This window comes from Solanum dulcamara, chromosome 3 (genome assembly GCF_947179165.1).
Source record: "Solanum dulcamara chromosome 3, daSolDulc1.2, whole genome shotgun sequence".
NCBI lineage: Eukaryota > Viridiplantae > Streptophyta > Magnoliopsida > Solanales > Solanaceae > Solanum > Solanum dulcamara.
Genome location: NC_077239.1, coordinates 11,961,466 through 11,983,127, shown reverse-complemented (window position 1 = coordinate 11,983,127; position 21,662 = coordinate 11,961,466). Strand labels below are relative to the sequence as shown.

The window sequence follows — 21,662 nt, the reverse complement described above, 5'->3', positions numbered from 1 at the left end:
ATTGATTGACTGGAAAGGGCCTTGGGGTACTTTTTATATAAAAAAATCAATGGCTACTTGGTTTGATAAGATAAACGTAGCATGAACAGTTCCCCTATGTTCAGAATGTCCTCACGACTTTCTAAGCGTAAGGTTCATGACGAATTTTGCCCGAATTTTTTTTGGAAGGGGCTGGGAAGTTGAATAGTATTCTTGGCCAAGAACTTAGATTTGGCCACCATTTAGGAGTTAATACGCAAAAATCTTTGCCTATTTAGTACTAAGATACTTTACGAACACTGATCTAACAAAAATTTGATGAAAAATGACCTTTTGGGGCGAAGGAGCGCCATGATCGTGCCCTTGAATTCTTCCCAGATGGAGGCCGCCCATCCTGCTCTGGTAGGGCCGTTGTGGCAGGATCCTGCCGCTTTGGCTGGATTTTTCCAAATAGTGACCTCGTGCCACTGAAATTTTTCACCACATCCCTTTTCTAACCCGGCTTTATATATTCCTACATATTTCTAACTATGCACTCATGATGGAATTGCAGGTTATCCCATTATGGCTCAATTCAACAAAGAAAACCTTTCCTTTGTCCAATTTCACGATGCTGCCAGCCGGGAGAGGCACCACGACTACTGAAATAATAAGTTCATGTACGAGAAAGGTTTTTACATACTGGGCGTGATAGAGAAGGCACCCACTTTCCACGATCGACTGGAGGAGTTTGGGTGGGCCACTATTTGATACTCCCCCTGCCACACGCTCAGGAGGGTGAGGGAGTTCTACACCCTGCTCTCCACTGTGCGCTAGGAAGACCCTTATTCCACCATATGTATCAAAGGAGTGGATGTCCCTATGAGCATCCATTTCATAAATGTCGTGTTTGAAGTGCCCGATGACTCCAATGCCGAGTACAAGACCAAGTTGAGGAAGATGGACTTAGAGTGGCTGCAGGACACCCTGGTTGCAGTAGAGCATCAGGATCAGGTTTACTGGGCTAGTACCAAGGGCATTACCAGTACCTACTAGTCATCAGATGCCAAGAGGTGGATGCACCTGATATCTATTAGGGTCCTCAGTCGAGCAATCACGCCAACGTGACCTTCCCTCAGGATCTGGTGGTAGCTTGCGAAGTGTAGGGAAATTTCTTGAACGAAGGGTCACAAATAGTGTTTGAGTGGAAGATGTTTTACCAAGGAAATAAGAAGGCATTTTTCTTGTCGGGGCTGGTGACCGCGATGTGCAAGGTGGCGGAGGTGCCACTCCTAGACTCTGACGAGGTAATTGCCATGGATCCTCCCTTCCACCCTTTGTAGATTAGACAGGATTTCTCCAGAGGGCAAAAGAAGATGAGGATGGGTGGTGTTGAGAGAAGCACGGTAGCGGCAGAGGCGGATGACGAGAAGGACAAAGAGGGCCCTCCCATTCAGTCTCAACCACCACTTTCAATCTCGTACGTGGAGGAGGACTTAACTGCAGAACAGAGCAGGTTAAGAGGCTCTTTCACCAGCACCTCAGTTCCAATACCACCTTCCTTTACCTCGGAAGTCGATATGCTCCACCGCCATCTGCGATGGGAGAGGAGGAAGAACACAGAGAGGGACTGCATGATGTCCCGGATGTGGAAGATCATCAAGGTAATCTTTTATTGTGTCGCTCCCCAGGCTTGATCTGGTAGATTATGCTGAATTCCCCTTTCTAAATGAGGCCTAGATAGGAGAGCGCCCTCTGAAGGATCTTGACTCTGATACAGACACTCCCCCTTCCTCTGGTTAGGACTTTGTTATTTTGGGTTTGCACTGTTTGGGCATGTAGCAGACAATTTCTCTATTTCTTTACTGCTATTTCTTTTAAATTTTTGAAGTATGTATAAATATTAGTCTATTCATAAATTGTTCTTCTACTAATGGGTGATGCTTAGAGTAAAAGAATTAGTCAATTTATGCTTCAGAGTCAAATGAAAAAATAGGGTAAAACAGGAGAGATAGGGTTGAGATTCTGTTTTGCCCTGTCCCGCTCTAGCGGGAGGATTCTTGCTATGGCGGACCTACCTTGGAGGGATGATCTCGCTATAGCGGTGATCATAGAGACATTTTCCTAGGAAGACTTTTTCCTGGGAGTATTCCCTATTCTAAATCCCTTTATTAACTCCCAGGGTCATGACTTAGTCCAACTTGACTCCCTAGTGGAAATTCGGTGAGGACTATCTCAAAGTCGAACCCAACACTACACACTCGAAAAGCTTTCCCCCGTTATCTTGGAGCAACAAAAGGTATACTTCAAACATAATATGCCTATGACCATTGGGAAAAACAATTCATAACATGTTTAAGGAAATCATTTATAACAATAGTTTTTCTATCAGGTACACAATCAACTTTGCCTCCCATGATTTCCCAACATGTCCTTACTGTCCTGAAATTAGAGCTTCTCTACAGTCCCAAATCATTCTTGTCCCCTTGCCATCCTCACGATCGGTAATTCCATAACAATAAGAAAGGCATTCCCTCATGTAGGTGCATCATTTAACATGTCAGGAATTGCTCATTAATTACATGGCAGTTTATCATTAGGCTATTACATGTAACCAAGTTATGACTCTCTTCCTAGCCATAAATTTACAGAATCCCAAGCAATTATGTCCCACATAATTTCAAGCATTCGGCAAGCATACTTCACACACCAACAGTAATTCAGGCAATACTATGCATATAATCTCATCATATCATTCAGACAAGTACATTATGCACTTAGACACAATTTTAACCTACATCACATAAGCAAGCGAAAATCATTAAGTTAGTTCGTTTTATGGATGACCATTAGTTGATCATCCATGAGCCTACACAACCTCTATGGCCAAATACCAATTGGAACCTTTTCGGTTCCAAATTCTCTTATTTGTGTCCCTTTAGCTGCGACCACGACATCAGATTTGGTTCGTCAAGATACCAACAGGAATTCAGAGATACCAATTGGACTCTACCCATACAACAAGCGACAATTGCACGAAAAGAGAGAAGAAATGGAACGGCTTTCTAGAATACTTTATAGGTTCCCGAAGATCAGGTGTGGATGTCAACACACCAATCCACGGAAGTCTATTCAACACTTGCTCTTATATTGGGAGACCGGTAACCTGAGCTCTGATTTCAATTTGTCAAAACCCAATGGGTCATGTGGGTACCTACTCTAACACCTAAGTAGAAGAACCCTTAACCCCCTAAACGAAATTAACATGCGGAAGTTTAACATAAAATAATAATAATCCAAAAGAGTTATAAAATCACTTTATATTAATTTACAATTTCAAAGTTTATTACAAGAACCATCTAACACCCCCAAGGATACTAGTCTAAGTAGGTACAAGAGCATCTACATATACAGAGTATAAACAAGGTAATGACACAACTCCCATCATAAGGAAGGAAGGGTGGAAATTATTGGAGAATCATCTTCGTGTTCACCTAAGAAACATCACTAACCCTACAACCAGACTATGCCAAGTGGTATAACAAGAGTAGTATCAGTCAAACAACACGTACTGGTAGGAACCATTGGCCAACACGATACCCACCGCATAATATATAAAAAATAACAAGAGGAAACATAAATAATAAAAAAATACACCGCCAACAACTATTAACCCACAACTGCCTTATCTCACAATATTTTGGTAGTTTTACACTCACCTATTCCTTATTGGTCCGTTTCTAACTCCGGTTTACAAAACCCAAGCGAGCCTTTTTATAACATAGAGAAGTCCTTTAAAACCACACTACCACCAAGTCTACCATGCTAGCCTCACACACTCATAAAGCCATTCGACATCACACTATCCTTAACCTATTCCCGCTAGTCAACAAGGCTTTACCAACCATTCTAGACCGGCTATTTCCTTTCAATTCAGAACACAGTCACCCCACAATTACACCTTCCAGCTAGTCCTGACCCTTACTTACTAAATATAACAACTACTTCAACTTGGTTGAACTCTATGTAACCGAACCCCAACCTAACAACCCAATCTCTATTCATATGACCGAACTCCATGGAATATCACAGACACTACAATATGGTCTCACAAAATTACACACTCGCAACCATAAATGGTACTATACTTACTCCTAGTCCTCAGCTTGAATCAATCACCAAACCAGTGGGATTATTCATAGTAATATCAACCCTTCGATCTCTATATATGTAATCACACTACTCACAGAATGACAAATACCATCTCGTCCTCTCATGGGACTACCAATACATAATTGGCCCTTTTATGGAACCATTCTCAGACTAATAGTGTGTCGAAATGTGAACCTAGTCTAATCATATATCAGAATGTGATACCTGATTCAGTAATATGTCAGAACGTGAAATTCAATTCAATAATGTGTCGGAATGTGACATTCAATCCCAACAAGCATAATTAATTCATCTAATAGCATTTACAATGAGCAGTCACGAACAGCTACATATACCAGAATAGAATCATTGCATATAAAGTAATATTAGTGATCATGTCAGATGGTTCATTTCATGCCTTCCCATCTCTGTACCAATATGCATATAAATGAAGCAGTTACAAGCACATACGACACAATACAGGAAGACAAAACCTTCACCTACCCTTAATTCATCAGTCATATCTTCCTTACTCATGTCTCATCAAATTTAATATCTAAGAACACACATTTTCCTGCCCATGATTCGTGCCTGAGGGCCTAACCACAAGCCCTTCCATTAATTTTCCTTATACTAAACAATAGGTAAAGATTTAAGCTACTTAGATAAGAAACCCTAGCCTATCTGGGTGCCAAGTAATTGTGGAGAGATATTGTGGCTCCAACCCCAGCATTTAGACGACGTACAAGTGAAGGTAGGCCTAAATTCTGCCGATTGGAACCTTTCCTATGCTGAAATCTCCTTCTACCTCCTTTCTAAGCCTAGAGCAGCCTTCTAAGGGTTTCTTAGCCTTCTACCTTTGTTTGTCCCCGGATGATAAATGGAAAGAGGCACGAGTTGATCGTAGTATTTTTGAAATGAACGATTTACTTGAAAAGCCTTCCCTCTAAATTAATATTTTGATAATTTTGAAAAATCTTCCCTCTCTTTTTAAATTTGAAATTTTGAAATTTTTCCTTCATTTTCTTTTTAATCTTCCTTTCTCTATCCTTCTTTCTCTTTTCAGATTTTTCTCTCCCTCAACTTCTTCTTTTTTGTTTCTTTCTCTTTTCTTCTTCTTTTTCTTCTTTATAGTATTTGTTGTCGCCATCGCCACCGACTTTTGTCATTTTTATCGCGTTCTTAATCTTTTTCTCTTTTTGGTCCTTATTTTTACAACTTGTTTCCACATATTAGCAATATATTGCAACAAGTTATTTATTAAAACAAGTTAGCAATATATTGTAATAGGTTAATAATGTGTTTTAACACATCTCCTATATGTAGCAATAGATATTCTATCTATTACAAAATGTTATATATTGCAATAGATAGGAACAGATCCATATCTTTTGCAATAAATCCGTCATCTATTACAATAAATCACTAACCTGCTGCAATAAATGACTTACTTGTTGCAACAAATTCAACAGTTATAAGGTAAAGGAGAGGTGGTTATGGAGGCAAATAAGGTGTTGATATTGGTGGTAATAATGAAGGTGGAGGTGGTGGTGGTTGTGGCAGCAACGGTGGAGGAGAAGGAGGTGGAAACGGTGGTGGTGGGAGTTAGAAGTGAAGGAAGTGGTGGTGATGAAGGAAGAAGAGAAAGAATTGGTGGTGGTGGAGGTAGTGACGACGACTGAAGGGGATGGAATGGCAGCGACAAAAGGGTAGGGTGAGAAGGGGGAGGGGGATGGGTGAGATGATAAAGATAAGAATTTTGTGTGAATCATAATATTTGAGGGCTTTGAAATGTGTCATTAGCACTAATCTTAAAATTATCACATCTACTAAATAATTAAGACTTGAGTCACTTTTTCTTAATTTTAAAACTCTTTTGTCACCCTTAATTAAAATTCTCACTAGGTTAGGGAGTGAACCAAATAAATAAATAGGACAGGGTGCAAATCACAAAAAAATATACACGTTAGGGTGGAAATCACGAAATAATGCGTATGTTAGGTGGCAAATTGGAATGGACCCTCTTGGTAACTTGACCAATTAAGTGTGTTCACATTTGAAAAGAATTGTGAGAGAGTCTAATATATTACCTACATTCTACAAACCATAAATAAATATTGACCAACTGTCTAAATATTGTGAATGATATTATTTTTCTTCTAAAGGAGAAGATACATATCGGATCCTATTAATCACTTCCTCATATATCTTCAAAAATACTTTCTCTCTTCTCAATTTAATTATCTATATATACTCCTCAATATTTCATCTCTTAAATCACATTGCTTCTCAATTACCATTCTTGACTTTTTCTTTTGATAAATTTTGTTTCTTTTGTATTAATTTATACAGATACTCTAATCTCCATCTTTATTTATACATGGATTGTTCATATGAAATGAACATATTCCGAGACATAGTCCCTTAATTGTTACTGATTCCAACAATTAGTAGTACTCAAATTGAGATATGTTGCCTTCTAACTATGCCGATTAGATTTATCTTAGTTAGAAGGCAATATACTTTAATTTGAGTACTATTAATTATTGAAATTGATGGAAAATAAGGGACTCTGTCTCGACAAGTGTTTATTTCATATGAACAATCCATATATAAATAAAGATGGAGATTAGAGTATCTTGATAAAACGATACAAAAGAAACAAAATTCATCAATGGAAAATTTCAAGAGTGATAGTTGAGAACAAATGTGGTTTAAGTGATGAAATATTGAGGTGTATATATAGATAATTAAATTGAGAAGAGAGAAAATATTATTTGAGGATGTAATTAATAGGATCATATATGCTTCTTCTCTTTTAGAAGAAAAATAACATCATTCACCATATTTAGACAGTTGGTCAATATTTATTTATGGTTTGTAGAGTATAGATAATATATTAGACTCTAACAATTCTTTTCAAGTGTGAACACAATTAATTGGTCAAGTTACCATGAGAGTCCATTCTATTTTTCCTGTTAACATACGCATTATTCCGTGATTTTCACCCTAACGTGTATATTCTTTTGTGATTTGTACCTTGTCTTATTTATTTCTTTGATTCACCCCCTAACCTATTGAGAATTTTAATTAAAGGTGACAAAAGAGTTTCAAAATTAAGAAGAAGTGACTCAAGTCTTAATTATTGAGTAGATATGACAATTTTAAGATTAATGCTAATGACACTAATTTCAAAACCCTCAAATATTATTAGAGTATCATTAATCATATTTGAACATTTACTCAATATTTATTAATGGTTTGTAGAATATAGCTATATATTATATTTTGTCATAATTATTTTCCAATGTGAACAAACTTACTGAAAGCGTCTATCCAAGATCACTAGACTTGGAACCTCTATCGATTCCACCTAGGAATTCATTATATCCACCGGAATACAACTCTACAGAGAAGAACAAAAAAATTAGAGAAAAATGAGGAACAAATTATGAGCAAAACAAAGAATACCAGTAAGTACTTCTGCGATGTGAGAAGGAATATGTGTTTCTATTTTTCTTATTTGTTTATCGAGAATATACTACTTTTTTGGTCAAAGTAACAACGACAACAACATAGCTAAATAAAACACTGGTTTAATTTTCAAATCGGCATTTTCATTGGCATCTTCAAAAAAATATGTAGGAGAAAAACATGGCTAATCTGGTTGTGCTACTTTACTTCAATGGCCGATGGGATTCTAGCAACAAGTATATTAATTACTTGGCAGATGGTGTGTTGATAAATACTGATTCAATATTTGCTAGCCTCGTTTCTGTGATTGCTGCTCAATTATCAATAGATACATCAACAAGTAAAGTTGAAATCAGATATAAGATTGATGAAAGGTCTCCTCCAATTCAAATTCATAATGATATGAGAGTAAAAGTGTATATTGAAACAAAAAAGGAACATAGAGATATGTCAAAATATCTTTTATGTGTCACAACTACTGAATCGGTCAACTTGGAGAGTGATTCCACCTTAATTCCACTATTATGTTCAGACACTTCAGAAGACATGAGGATTACACATAATTCATACTTTTCTAATGCATTTAGTGGTATCGGTGATGCGCTAGAGTTAATTGGCTTTGGATCATGTGAGGAAGTTGATGAGCAAGAAGAAATACAACCAGTCATCATTATTAACCCCAATCAATCTTTTTTTGAGAAAGATCAAGTTTACAAAAATAAATATGTCCTTACCAGTGCACTAAAGAGATATTCCATTCTTAAACACTTTGAATTCAAGACATTGAGATCAAGCTCAACATGGTAAGACTCAAATTCAAGTTAGTTTATACTATTGATTGTCTATTAATAAATTTTTTTCAACAGCTATTCAATACAATGACTCAGAGAAAACTGTAGTTGGAATTTACGCGCTTCAAGCATGAATAAAACTCAAATGTTCGCTATTAGAGATTTTGAAAGCGAACACACGTGTCTGTTGCTACATAATTCATTATCGAAAAGACAAGCAACAAAGACAGTTGTTGGGAGTATTATTGTTGCCAAATGTATTGATCCAGATGCCAACTACACACCAAGAGATATACAAAATGACATGTTATGGGATTATGGTGTGCGGCTCACATATATGTAAGCTTGGAGAGATAAAGAAAAAGCTCTTAAATTAGTCCGAGGTGATCCATCTCAATCATATGCAAAGTTGCCAAGTTACTTTCATATACTAGAAGCAACTTACCCTGGTTATTATATAAGATTGCACAAATCAAAGGATGATCATTTCTTATATGCATTTGTAGCTCTGTTTACATCGATAAAAGGATGAGAGTATTATAGTCTAATTGTAGTTGTTGATGGAACGTTTCTAAAAGGAGCATACAAAGGGACAATGCTAACAGCTAATACCTTAGATGCAGCAGGTGAGACTTTTTGAATACAATACTAATGCTTCTATAAATGAAATTCTAATTTGTATTAAAAGTCTGCACAATGTATTAAAAGTGTATTACACATGAAACAAAAATATATTAAAAATGTATTAAACATTATACCTGATGCAGGGAGTATACTATCTCTTACTTATGCCATTGTTGATTCAGAGAATGATGCATCTTGGAGGTAGTTTTTAAAACAATTCAGAGAGGTATTTGGTTAAAGATCAGAGATGTGTATCATTTCAGATAGGCATGCATGCATTATTAAGGCAACTTCAACTGTCTATGATGAAATACCTCATTTCGCATGTATATGACACTTGTTGCAAAATATAATGAAAAATTTCAGAAAGAGTCAGCAAAAGGTAACAGAATTGTTCTAATCTATGGCAAAAACATACACCACGATAGAGTTTAATCAACATATGGAAATTGTTGAGAAGATAGACAAGAGGATTAAAGACCACTTGCTGAACATTGGATACAACAAATGGTCACGTGTTCATGCTCAGGTAAATAGGACTTGGATGATGACATCAAACATTGCAGAATCAATAAATTCAAGAACAAGACATGCCAAAGTTCTTACAGTCTTGCACCTCCTAGAATTCATGAGACAACTTGTTCAAAAATGGAATAATAATAACAAGGCAAAGGCAATATTTTCAAGATTTTACCTTGGAAAAAAGTATGAAAAATTCTACAACATAACAAAACTGCATCGGAGAAATTAAGGGTATAGTATCTGTAAATTTCTTTTTGCTAATATTTTTTCTTTTGATTCACATGTAACATCTCTCTTGCTTATATTTCTTCTTATTTTTCATAGGTTAGGGAGACAAATGAATATGTGTATACAATACTTGATGGCATTACACGATTCACGGTATGTCTTCAGCAACGTACATGCACATGTGGGAGATTTCAATTGGATGAGATGCCATGTCCACATGCTTTGGCTGTTTTAACAACAAAACACACTGGTTATGAAAAATATTGCTCTGATTACTACACAAGAGGGAATTTATTGTTGACATACCAATTTCACTTGAATTCCCTCCTAGATGAAAGCACCTGAAATATACCAACACACGTTCTTGAAGAGGTTGTACTTCCACCACTTGGAAAGAGACCTCCTGGGAGGCCAAAATATAAAAGACACAAACAATTGAGAGAAGATGGATTCAAAAAATCAAAAATAACATGCAGCTATTGTGGACAACAAGGTCACAATAGAAAGACTTGCGAGAATGTTAGGCCTTTGGATTAAGAATAAAGAATGACATTTGAAATAAAGAATAAACTCTGTTTGTTTTAGGGCAGTAGTTTGCTACAAGAATTCATTTTTTAGTTCAAGTTTAATTCATTTTTTGTGGTCTATAGATCACTGGAGGCTTTTTCATTAGCTACAATTTTCATTCGTATCTAATTCTCTTCTAATTCAACTTTAGTGTGTATGTAATTCATTTTTAGTTCAAGTCTAATTTATTTTTGTGGTCTATGGATTAGTGGAGGCTTTTTCAATAGCTACATTTTTCATTCTCTTTTAATTCAACTTTAGTATGTATGTAATTCATTTTTGTGTTTTTATAAATCACTGAAGGCTTTTTTTATTAGCCACACTTTTCATTCGTGTCTAATTTTATTCTAATTCAACTTTAATATGTATGTAATTTATTTTTTATTCAAGTTTAATTCATTTTTCATTCAAGTTTAATTCATAATGCAGATTTCAGTTTGATAACACTACCAAAATACTTTAACATTAACATAGCTATGTATTGCATTATAAAAGAAGAAAAAGATATATTTTACATGAATAAAAAACTATATTAAAAGTGTATTTTACCTGTACAAAATTCATCTTAAAAAAGATAGCACAAAACAATCTTCAAAACCTAACTAATACATCAGCTATAAACTGTTTTTAGACAACATAGTTTTCATAGACATTTTAATTAATTTAACTACATTTATTTATTTATGTGGTCTTTCGTCTTCACTTTGAAGGTTACTCTTTTGCTTCTTCACTGCATATTTCCATAGTAGAGCCCCAAACCTCTTTCGGAGACTGTCTACACTTAGTTGCTGATTTGCAATATTCTGGCCATTGCTCACTAACTCTGCAAATATAGCCATAAAAACTCCACAGTTCCTACAAAATTTAAAATATAAAATTATTATAAAAATACTATTGAGTTTAATAAGACCAATACAAAAGATAGTATTTATTTGATAAATAATTAAACTTACAATGGATCTTCTTGTTGTCTTGGAATCCCTTCAGTTATGAACTTACATTCAATGAGCTCAAACTCATTTTTTCCATTGTAAATAGGTAATTTCTTCAATTCAGGATGCTTATCATAGAACTTGACCACACTCAAGTAGTATGGTAAAATCGATGAAATCATGCCAACAGCGTTTTGAGTCAGAAAATTCACCCCCCTCTAGCCGGAAATGAATCATACACCTTCAAACACCTTTCAATAATACCAAACACAACAAAAATCCAATGATAACCCTCTTTAATATTTACTGAAAAGAGAACATAATCCACTTTGTCCCATGGGGTGCTTGCCAACAAATGGCGTCCGCATATATACTCAGCAATAGCATCTGAAGTTTTGATTCCAAATTTCTTCTTATTTTCATGAGCTTCATAAAGTTGAAAATAAGATTGAGCAATCTTTGTCTTGAATAGACAATCAATAGTTGTAAATCGAATATTATTGTTGGTTTCATACTTGTCCTTCTTTCTAATATAATAAAAAATGACGTCAAGATGCTGTAAAAGATTTAAAATAATGTCAAGTGTCAGATAATACTTCAAATCTGTAGCAAGTGTCAGTCAATTCAGTGAGCTCATTAAAACTTGTCTAGAAAAATGGGAGAAGAAGTTGATTCAGAAAAATGAGAGTGTTCAACTGGAGTTTACATAACTAACCTCATCATTCCATGCTTGACCAGAATGTGCCAATTTAAAAAAACCATTCTTTTGCTTGTACATTGCAAACACCTAATTCAAATGCTGGTTTGAGGACATTAACAGCATCTGAATACGGTTTCTTTCCCCTTTAAAGCATAAAAAAATAAAATTTTCAGTCAGTTAACTCATTTAAACTAAAATAATTTTTGACATATAAAACAACAAACATAAATAAATTACCTCTTTTTTGTACCCGTATAAAGCCACAAAGTGAATGAATCTATCAAATCAGATTCATCATCTACTCCGATTACAAGTGAAAAGGGATGTTTTATCTCAAATATTTGACGTGTTACACATAAAGTCCCTCCAGATTCAAAATGCTGTATATAAGGAGATTTAATTGACTTTCCTGGAATTTTTTTCCTTGCACGCTTCCTCGGTGTCGCTTTCTTTTTATTTTCATCAACAACTGTTTTCTTTTTCTTTTTGTTTTCCTCAATAGTGGCTGTCTTTTTCTTTTTGTTTTCCTCCACAGTGGCTTTCTTTCTTAGATATGATGATTCAGCCTTACGGATCTGAGAAAGATCTTCAGCACACAACATGAAGTCATCAAGCGTTTGAGGAGTTTTTTGACAATTCTTTGTCGCATCGACATTAGTAGACGCACCACAATCTAGTTCACCTTTGTTAACTTCACTACTATTAAGTTGCGCCTCAACTAAATTAAGATCACCAGTCTCTTCTCCTATATACAAAATAAATCTTTTAGTAATGCATTAAGGGAGGAGCAGGTAGAGTAATTAGAGATCAAAGGGGTTTATTTGAACTTTTAAAATAAAACTAATACCATTTATATCAACAACAACCTCAAATAAAACTTGTTCAATAGCAATTCCTACAACATCTTCATCTGTACATAACATGAACAATTTAAACAAAGTTGAATGAAAGTATATGAAATATGTATTATATTTCTATTAAACCCTTCATTACCAATTTTGCTTTCAGAATTCCCAACAGTAGCAAATTTAACGGAAGCTTTAAACACTTGAGATTTTTCATGCTGAGCTGATTCTACAACTTGAGTGTCATGCCCTCTTGACACATGTATTGATGCATCAACACAAGGAGAAAATGTTGTGTGTAATTAAAATATATTACAAGAAAAACATGTGAATAAAAGTTTGGGAAAAGTGGGAAACTAATCAATTTTGATAGATAATGTTCTATGTTGCTCGGACTTTTCAAAAATACAGTTAGATGCATGTCGGATCCTCCAAGAATAGTACATTTTTGGAAGACCCAACATGGGTGCGATAATATTTTTAGAGAGTCTAAGCAAAACAGACCATTTTTGGTTCCTTGAGGAGAGTAAGGGAGAAGGAAGATTGAAAAAACCAAATGGATAATTACCCAGCTATCCTGCTGTTATTACAATTCCCTAATTTATTTCACTACCAAACTTGGGAAATGGATGACACCTATCCACTTTTACTTCTACTCCTCTTTATCCTAAGTTACACATAGAATTCGATAAGTATAAGCATTTCCATTATCATGGGAACAGAGAATTTTTAACATATTAAAAATCTCCAACTTCAAACAACAAGTTCAGTTACAATGAAAAATCTTCTCCATCTCATTTACATCCAATTTCTCTATTCAAGATACTTTAACCAAATTTATGGAGTGAAACGAAAGACGATTAACTATAAACTACATTAGAGTATGGAAATCACTAAAGTTAAACTATATATGACAGTGCTAGTCAATGTCACTTGAAAACTATAGCACACAAATAATTTTAGTTTGGTAAAAGAACTCATCCACATTAGCACAGAGAATACAAGCACGCAATCCACTATTCAGCTCTGCAATGCCTATGATTATGAATAGTAACACTAGCAGCTAAACCATATATAACAACAACATACCCTGTGTATGGGAAAGGTAGAGTCTTCGCAGACCTTACCCCTACTTTGGGAGGTAGAGTCAACTTTAGTGTGTATGTAGTTTATTTTTGTGTTTCTATAGATCACTGAAAGCTTTTTCATTAGCTACAATTTTCATTCGTGTCTAATTCTATTCTAATTCAACTTTAATATATATGTAATTTATTTTTCATTCAAGTTTAATTCATAATGCAGGTTTCAATTTGATAACACTATTGAAACACATCACTGAATATTTTTTTATTAGCTATAATTTTTATTCGTGTCTAATTCATAAAAATATAACTCCTCTACATTAGCACAGAGAATACAAGCACACAGTCCACTATTCAGTTCTAAGGTCTGTGATTATGAATAGTAACACTAGAAGCTAAAACCATGTAGCAAATTATATTCATAATCAAAGTTCACCATTCTTCTAAGTGAAAACATGTGAAAAAACAATCTTTACCTCAATTGTGAAGCAAATACAAAACCCATCAAATAAAAGGCAAAAAAAGAGCAAATACTCACGAGCTACCACCAGCAAAAATGAAGCTAACCCAATTCAAGAACTCCTCTACATTAGCACAAAGAATACAAGCACACAATTCACTATTCAGTTCCAAGGTCTATGATTATGAATAGTAACACTAGCAGCTAAAATCATGCAACAAATTATATTCATAGTCAAAGTTCACCATTCTTCTAAGTGAAAACATGTGAATAAAAAATTCAAGCTTAAACTACAACTTAGATAAGTAAAAACTATAAAGAGTAAATAAACTTAAGTCCCCGCCAGCAAGCAAAACAAGATAATATAGATGTATTTAAACATAAAAGAACCTCCATTGAAGTCTAATCCACCCGAAAATATCTCGCCAGCCTTTTTGTTAGATGATTCCCTGGTTTTTTGAGTAAAAGAACTGTTGATGTCTCTCTTAGCAAACAACAAAGAAATATCCTTCAATAATTATTTATTGGAATTCATCACAAATTCTTTCATTTGAATAGATTGTAAGTCTATCTTCTCTTCAAGAGCTTTGTGATTTTCATTCGCCTAGTATATAATCAAATATAACACAAATATTATAATAACAGTTTTGAAAAAGATAAAGCCTAAAGAGAAGTTAGCTTATACCTTTACAAGTTCTTTTCTCAACTCTATAACCTCCCTGGTCAACATATCTAGACTATGATTTGATCTTTTCGGCTCCAATTTCAAGATTTCAGAATGGTAATCACAAGGTTCAGGAAGCCTTAATTTAGATACCTCATCTTCACTCGCCACTATATTCTCAAACTGAAATTAAAATACAGAAACAAATAGATGTATTAACTTAAGTTGAAATAATATATATATATATATATATATATATGTGTGTGTCATAAATTATATTAACTTTGTATAGATACTTTGCATTTCATAGGCATGAAGATGTCATTTTCAATATGCTTTTGCCAAGGACTTTCAGCAACAGTTTTCCACCTCAAAATTCTTGGAATAGAATCAGAAATTTGAATAGCTAAATCTTCATCGACTCTATAACAATACTCAAATATTCAAATTTGAAGGGCAAGAGGCAATCCACCTAATCTATAGTACTGATTGGTTGAATTAAGCTTGTGCCTCACATTATCAAGCAACTTCTTGTAGACATCTAAACCCCACGGGTAAGAATTGAATTGTCCACTTTTCACAAGGTAGAAATCTCTATTACTAATCATCTATGAATTGTTTTGATAAAAACAACTCACGTAGATGATTCTTTTGAACAGTAATTTATTCAGAGAAATAATTGCTCAACAACCGACAAAGAGAATCTAGAACATTAACAGAGCAACCATCACTAACACAATTTAAGTCTGTAATTAACCCAAATTCTCTAAGACCAAAAAACAGCATCTTCTCATTTAATTCAACAACAAACACATCATCTGATGTGTGTTTTAACTCCCTGTTCATAAGGCAATTAATAAGTTGGAGTTGTGTGGTCACTTTTGGAAGGTCAAGAAAGTAACCAAAACAAGTATTCCTAAACAACTCGAGCTGTTTTTCAGATAAAGAAAGTTTTATTTTCTCAATCACGTCATGATTAGTATATGACGATCACCTACTTGAAGAATACAAAACATCTGAATGTCTCCAGAATTTATGATCTTGCATATAAATAATATCAATCTATCACTATAGATAATTATATCTTAACATGAACCCTCAAATAAGACTTAAAAGATATGTGAGATTTCAAGGAAAGAAGAGTAGCTTATCAGTGCTAATATTAGCTAGTGAAGAAGAATGGTAATGAAGCATAATAAAAACTACAAGAGAAAACAGAAGATTGCAAATTCTATCCATGACTGTTTTTATATTAGAATGTCTTTTATATGACAATAATTGATAATACAAAGCAATGATCTTAGAAGATCTATTTATTGATATAAAATCTGCCTTTGATCTTAAGCTCAACAATAAGATAAGATAAATACAAAAGATTAAGGGATTATGAATCTAACGTAAGAAGTGATTTCAAAATAAGAAACTGCACTCAACAATAAATTAGAATTTTATCAAACTACACTTGATTTAAAGTGAACATACAGAGATACTGTAGAGTGTAGATATATAAAAAGGAGCTAGTCATGTAATAGTTATACATCTAAAGATTTCTTCAACAATCAAGAAAAAAAGAAAAGAAACAGACATGGCTCCGATGTAAAATAAAAGCAAATCAAATATTTCATTTAAAAATGAACTACTGCCAATGTGTACTCCTCAAGTTTCAAGGAAAACACATCATCACAAACATACTAAACTTTAATGATTGCTTTGCTTTTTGCAAAAAAAGGAATATTACTGTTTTATTTTCACTCCTCTTTTAATAATGAAAGACTAAGCTTTTTAGTCAACAAGTACGGAAGACTTTTCTTGGTCATCCTCGCGTAAAAGTGATCAGAATTCGAACACGCCGCATTTTACTGGGAAGGATCGAACCATGGGAACGAATCTATAGGGCTATCACCTTCTTTGGCAACTTCCATAACGTTGACGTGATTCGGTTTGAGCAATGGATCCTGACGTGATACATCCTCGTAATGAAAATAGAGTGGAAACGCAGCATATTTCTCGAGCGCAAGATGATGTGGACCTCTATTTGATTGAGTTCTTTTCTCTCGATCATCGGAGAGAACTGGCTGCTCAGTTGAAATGATGAAACAAGTCTGCGGTAGTTCAAAAGACTCTTGAAAGCAGTCTTAGCTTAGATTCAATTATTCTCATTGAAAAACTAATAGTTGTGAAGGATAATAGGCTTGAAGAATCATATGGTAAAGAAATCTGCTTTGGATTCATTTTTGCCTACAGTTTTTGCTGGTCTACATGTAGCTAGTTCTAAAAACATTAGATTTATGGAAGGATGATGAATGAGATTATTGATTGTTCCAATAAGTAGGAAGATGCTAACATAGGTTGCATATTAGAATTAAAGATTACCGTCTCTAATTCTATTCTAATTCAACTTTAATATATGTGTAATACACATTTTAGTTCAAAGTTTAATTCATTTTTGTGGTGTACAAATCACTGAAAACATTTTTCATTAGCTATATGTTTCATTCGTCTCTATTTTCCTTCTAATTCAACTTTAATGTGTATAATACATATTTTCATTTAAGTTTAATTCATTTTTGTGGTTTACAGATAACTGAAAACTTTTTTCAATTAACTACAGATTTCATTCATCTCTTATTCTCTTCTAATTCAATTTTAATGTATGTGTAATACATTTTAGTTCAAAGTTTAATTCATTTATATTTATTTATTTAAAAAAATAAACAAATTGCAACACAAAAGATCTAACAATTCATGGCAAAACTCCCAACAATCGCTGATATAATAAACTTGAGCAAATAAATTTAGACTATAATAAAAGTATCAAATATACAAATTTTTCTTCAACATCTAGCACACAAGTTCAAAACAACAAGAAACTAAGAAAATACACATAAACAGATTGAAAATGCTATCAGTTAAATAATGTGTTGGTAGAATGACATACCAGATATAAACTCTCCGGTAGAATCGTATTTTTGCACAATTGATTTTGAATTTTTGGATTCTTCTCCTGAGCAAATGTAGGTTTCACTTTCTTTGACTAAAATTGAGGAGGTAAATCCTCAAAATCATCATCACTGTCAACAAATTTCTTAGATGTCGATGCAACATCAACTCGTTTTCTTTTTGATTTAGATTTAAAACTCAATTAATTGTTTTTTTTCTTACTTCTACCACCCTTTTTCTTCACATGCAATGCTTCGAAATTTTGATTAACCTCACCACCAGCTTCTTCTGGAGGTTGATTTGCAGAAATTCCCAAACTAAAAGTTGGACCGACATTTACTTCACCACTGCCGGTTGAATCAACAATTCGAATTTGTGGGCTTCTTCTAGGAGATTTCTGACCTTTCATTACAATTGTGCACCTAGTACCTATAAGTTCCGTCTGAAATAAACAAGAAGATGAAGGAATAAGGGAAGAATGAAGAAAAGATAAAGTAATAAGAGAGAGACGCAGAAACTGAAGAAAAACCTTAGAGAGAAAAATAACGCCCTTTCCTCTTCCTCAAATAAAAAAAGTATATAATGTCTTCTTTAATTAAAATATTGTTATTGATTGTTAAAAATAATAATAAAATAAAAGTATATTTAAAAATGATAAATATTTTTTAAAACACATTCAATTAAGTAATTTTTCCATAAAAATTCACGACCCAATCGATAAGCCCAGTCCAATAACTACCACTCCTCCACAAAATAGGATTTCACAAAGCGACGTGAAAACTCTAGATTCTGTATCTTTGGATATATGTTGCACGCTGGAAGGTGCCACGCAACTACCACCTATCCATTCCTCCAATAAGATGATAACACATTACAGGGAAGCTACAACACCTACACCTACTCTATTAGCTGGTCCGTTGTTAGAACAACCAGGCCCAAAGGAAAACCCCACTACAACAATTCCTAATTTATCAGGCCCATCACAAGTCCAAACCCAAGACAAGTTACCTCAGACTCCATCAAATCCACCGCCAATTTCCACCACTACAAATTCTGAAAATCCAAATCCATCATTACCTATATTATCATCACAGCAAAATTTTGAAACAAAATCTTCACCAAAAAGTACGTACACTGATGTATCGACCACTCTATCATCGTCCTCTTTTCCATCCAAGTCCTGTGACTAAAACTCAAACTCCACCATCAAACATCATGAATCCTTTTCCAAATCAGTATCCTCTGATTTACAACTCCCAAACACCACCCTTTTCCAAATCAGTATCCTCTGATTTACAACTTCCAAACACCACCTAATCAAATTCCACCTCAGTCTTAGATGGAAGTTTCTCTGCAGAACCATGCTCTTATCTGTACAATGGTGGTGAACGACCAAGAAATTCTGATAAAAATTCAGAATCCGTTGCACATTGCTCAAATAGTCACAGAGGGGATGAGCATCACAATGAACCTTTACAATCAGAATTTATGGATGACTTCTCAATTCCGCTTGATGAACTCGATAACAATGTCCAACCAACAATTCCAGCCACCTCTGATGGCGCATACCTATCCGGAGATTCCCTTCTATCCTCCATACATATCAACAACCCCTTGGATACACCCGGATTGGAACATGCAAGGACCAACTCACCATGTGGAACCACCAAATCCACCAAACGCACCAGTAGGTCCTTTGGAACCACTGACCCCCTCCTCCCCTTCCACAAACAACAACCCTCCCTGGCTCCCAGTCCAAACGAACAAGACATGTTCTCTCCCAACGAAATAGCGGTTAAGATGGCTCAAATGAGAGAAACATGCACGAAATTGCTGTGGTTGGGGAATTGTCATATCTGCATCCTCAAAGAGGAGTATGAAAAAAAAACTACTTTTAAGCTATCCCACGGAGTTGATAAAATACTTAATCAAGCTGAGGCCAACAATCAATCGGGAGGAAGGGAAATTTGCGATGATCATAACTCGAACTCTTCGAGCAGCTGCTTAGGGCCCTCAGGGGAATCAGGTTAATTCTGCCACTTCTAATACTAGTGACACTATGAATTTTGTAATCTGGAATTGTAGGGGCTATCAATCACCTGACTTTAGAAGGATTTTTTGCAATATGCATAAATACTATAAACCAACTCTTGTGATACTAGTGGCAACTCACTTAACTGATCCCGCACCTCTTCGAGATGATTCTGAATTTACCAATCTGGTTGAATCGGAGGGTGAAGGGAACTCGGGAGGTATGGTGATAATTAGGAAAAATGACTTTTGTTCTTAATTATTTCAATATTTCGGAAGGACATAAGTTTGGAAAATACCTTGGATTTCCCATTTTGACATCAACTCCTACTAGACAGGACTTCCAATTCATCTTGGATAACTTTAAGAATAGATTGGCCGGTTGGAAAACTAATTTCCTAAACATCGCGGGGAGATCTACTCTTATTCGATCTACCTTAAATACTATCCCTAACCATATCATGCAAATCATGAAGATTCCAAAAAGTATCATCCATCATTTAGAGCGTTATCAACGTCATTTTCTTTGGGGGTCTACAATTACCAAACGCAAAATTCACTTAATAAACTGGAACCAAGTGACAAGTCCACTCCAACAAGGTGGTCTTGGCATTCAAAAACTATGCCAAAAAATCATGCTCTTCTTGCAAGCACTGCTTGGCACCTATTCAAAAATCCCAACACACTTCGGGCATCTCTTCTTTTACAAAAAAATATGCCTTTGTTTTGGGGACCAAAGATACCTCGTTCAACGATTTGGAAACATCTTTTTCTAGGGTGAAATTCTTGTCAATCTGGTAGAGTTTGGAAAATTTATAATGGCTAGCATATCAATCTCTGGAACCAACCTTGGATGGCACCGAATATTCTTCTTCGACAACTCATCCAGGGCCCTCTCAACAGAGGAGAGGAAGAAAGTATGATCTCCTCAATTCTAACTAATAACTCTTGGTCCTTTTCACCTTTATCTTTTGTACTTCCGAGCTATATTCGTAGACAAATTATTGCAACTTACTTACCTCTTTATCTGAAGGATCATGATCGATTAACCTGGGGTCTTACTTCTAATGGTAAGTTCACTGTTAAATCATGCTACTCTTCATTGGAGGAGAAGCAACTGACAAATCTCAATTTCAACTGGATCTGGCAGTTAAGCATTCCTCCTAAAATCAAGACTTTTCTTTGATTGTGTGCACACAATAGACTTCCCACAAATCAATATCTACATCAAATTCAAATTCTTCCTTCAAATACATGTAAAGTGTGCATATTAGGTGAGCCTGAATCCATTCATCATCTTTTTTTCCGTTGTTCGAATGCTGTTAATTGCTGGACTGATTTGAAAATAAACCACAATCTCTCACATACTGATTTCGATATCAATGATCCCCATATTTTCCTCAAACATCTCTTCACTAAGAGTGCTCACACACATTACAATGATATGCCTACATCACTCATAATTTGTTTTACTCTATGGCATATTTGGAAATCTTGAAATGATAACCTTTTTTCTCACAGACATTCCCAACCAACACCTCTGTAATTCATAACTTGGCATTAGAATACTACCATCTAGGACCAACTGCTACAACAAAACTACTCCTATGACTATCACTCTGGCTTGGATTCCTCCACCAATAGGTTTCGTTAAGCTAAACACTGATGGTGCTTTCAATCCTAAGAACCAAA

General features: G+C 34.8%; 1 protein-coding gene across 1 annotated transcript; it reads right to left on the bottom strand.

Moving 5' to 3' along the window:
• Nucleotides 1-10,993: 10,993 nt before the first annotated feature.
• On the bottom strand, nucleotides 10,994-19,711 carry LOC129883456 (uncharacterized). The gene is given in 16 exon segments (XM_055958115.1): nucleotides 10,994-11,171; nucleotides 11,270-11,459; nucleotides 11,462-11,804; nucleotides 11,964-12,005; nucleotides 12,007-12,091; nucleotides 12,186-12,424; nucleotides 12,482-12,693; nucleotides 12,796-12,858; nucleotides 12,942-13,085; nucleotides 14,726-14,939; nucleotides 15,021-15,182; nucleotides 15,296-15,422; nucleotides 16,860-17,101; nucleotides 18,211-18,381; nucleotides 18,955-19,016; nucleotides 19,411-19,711. Coding segments are annotated over 16 exon segments (2,775 nt in total).
• Between the last annotated feature and the right edge of the window lie 1,951 nt (nucleotides 19,712-21,662).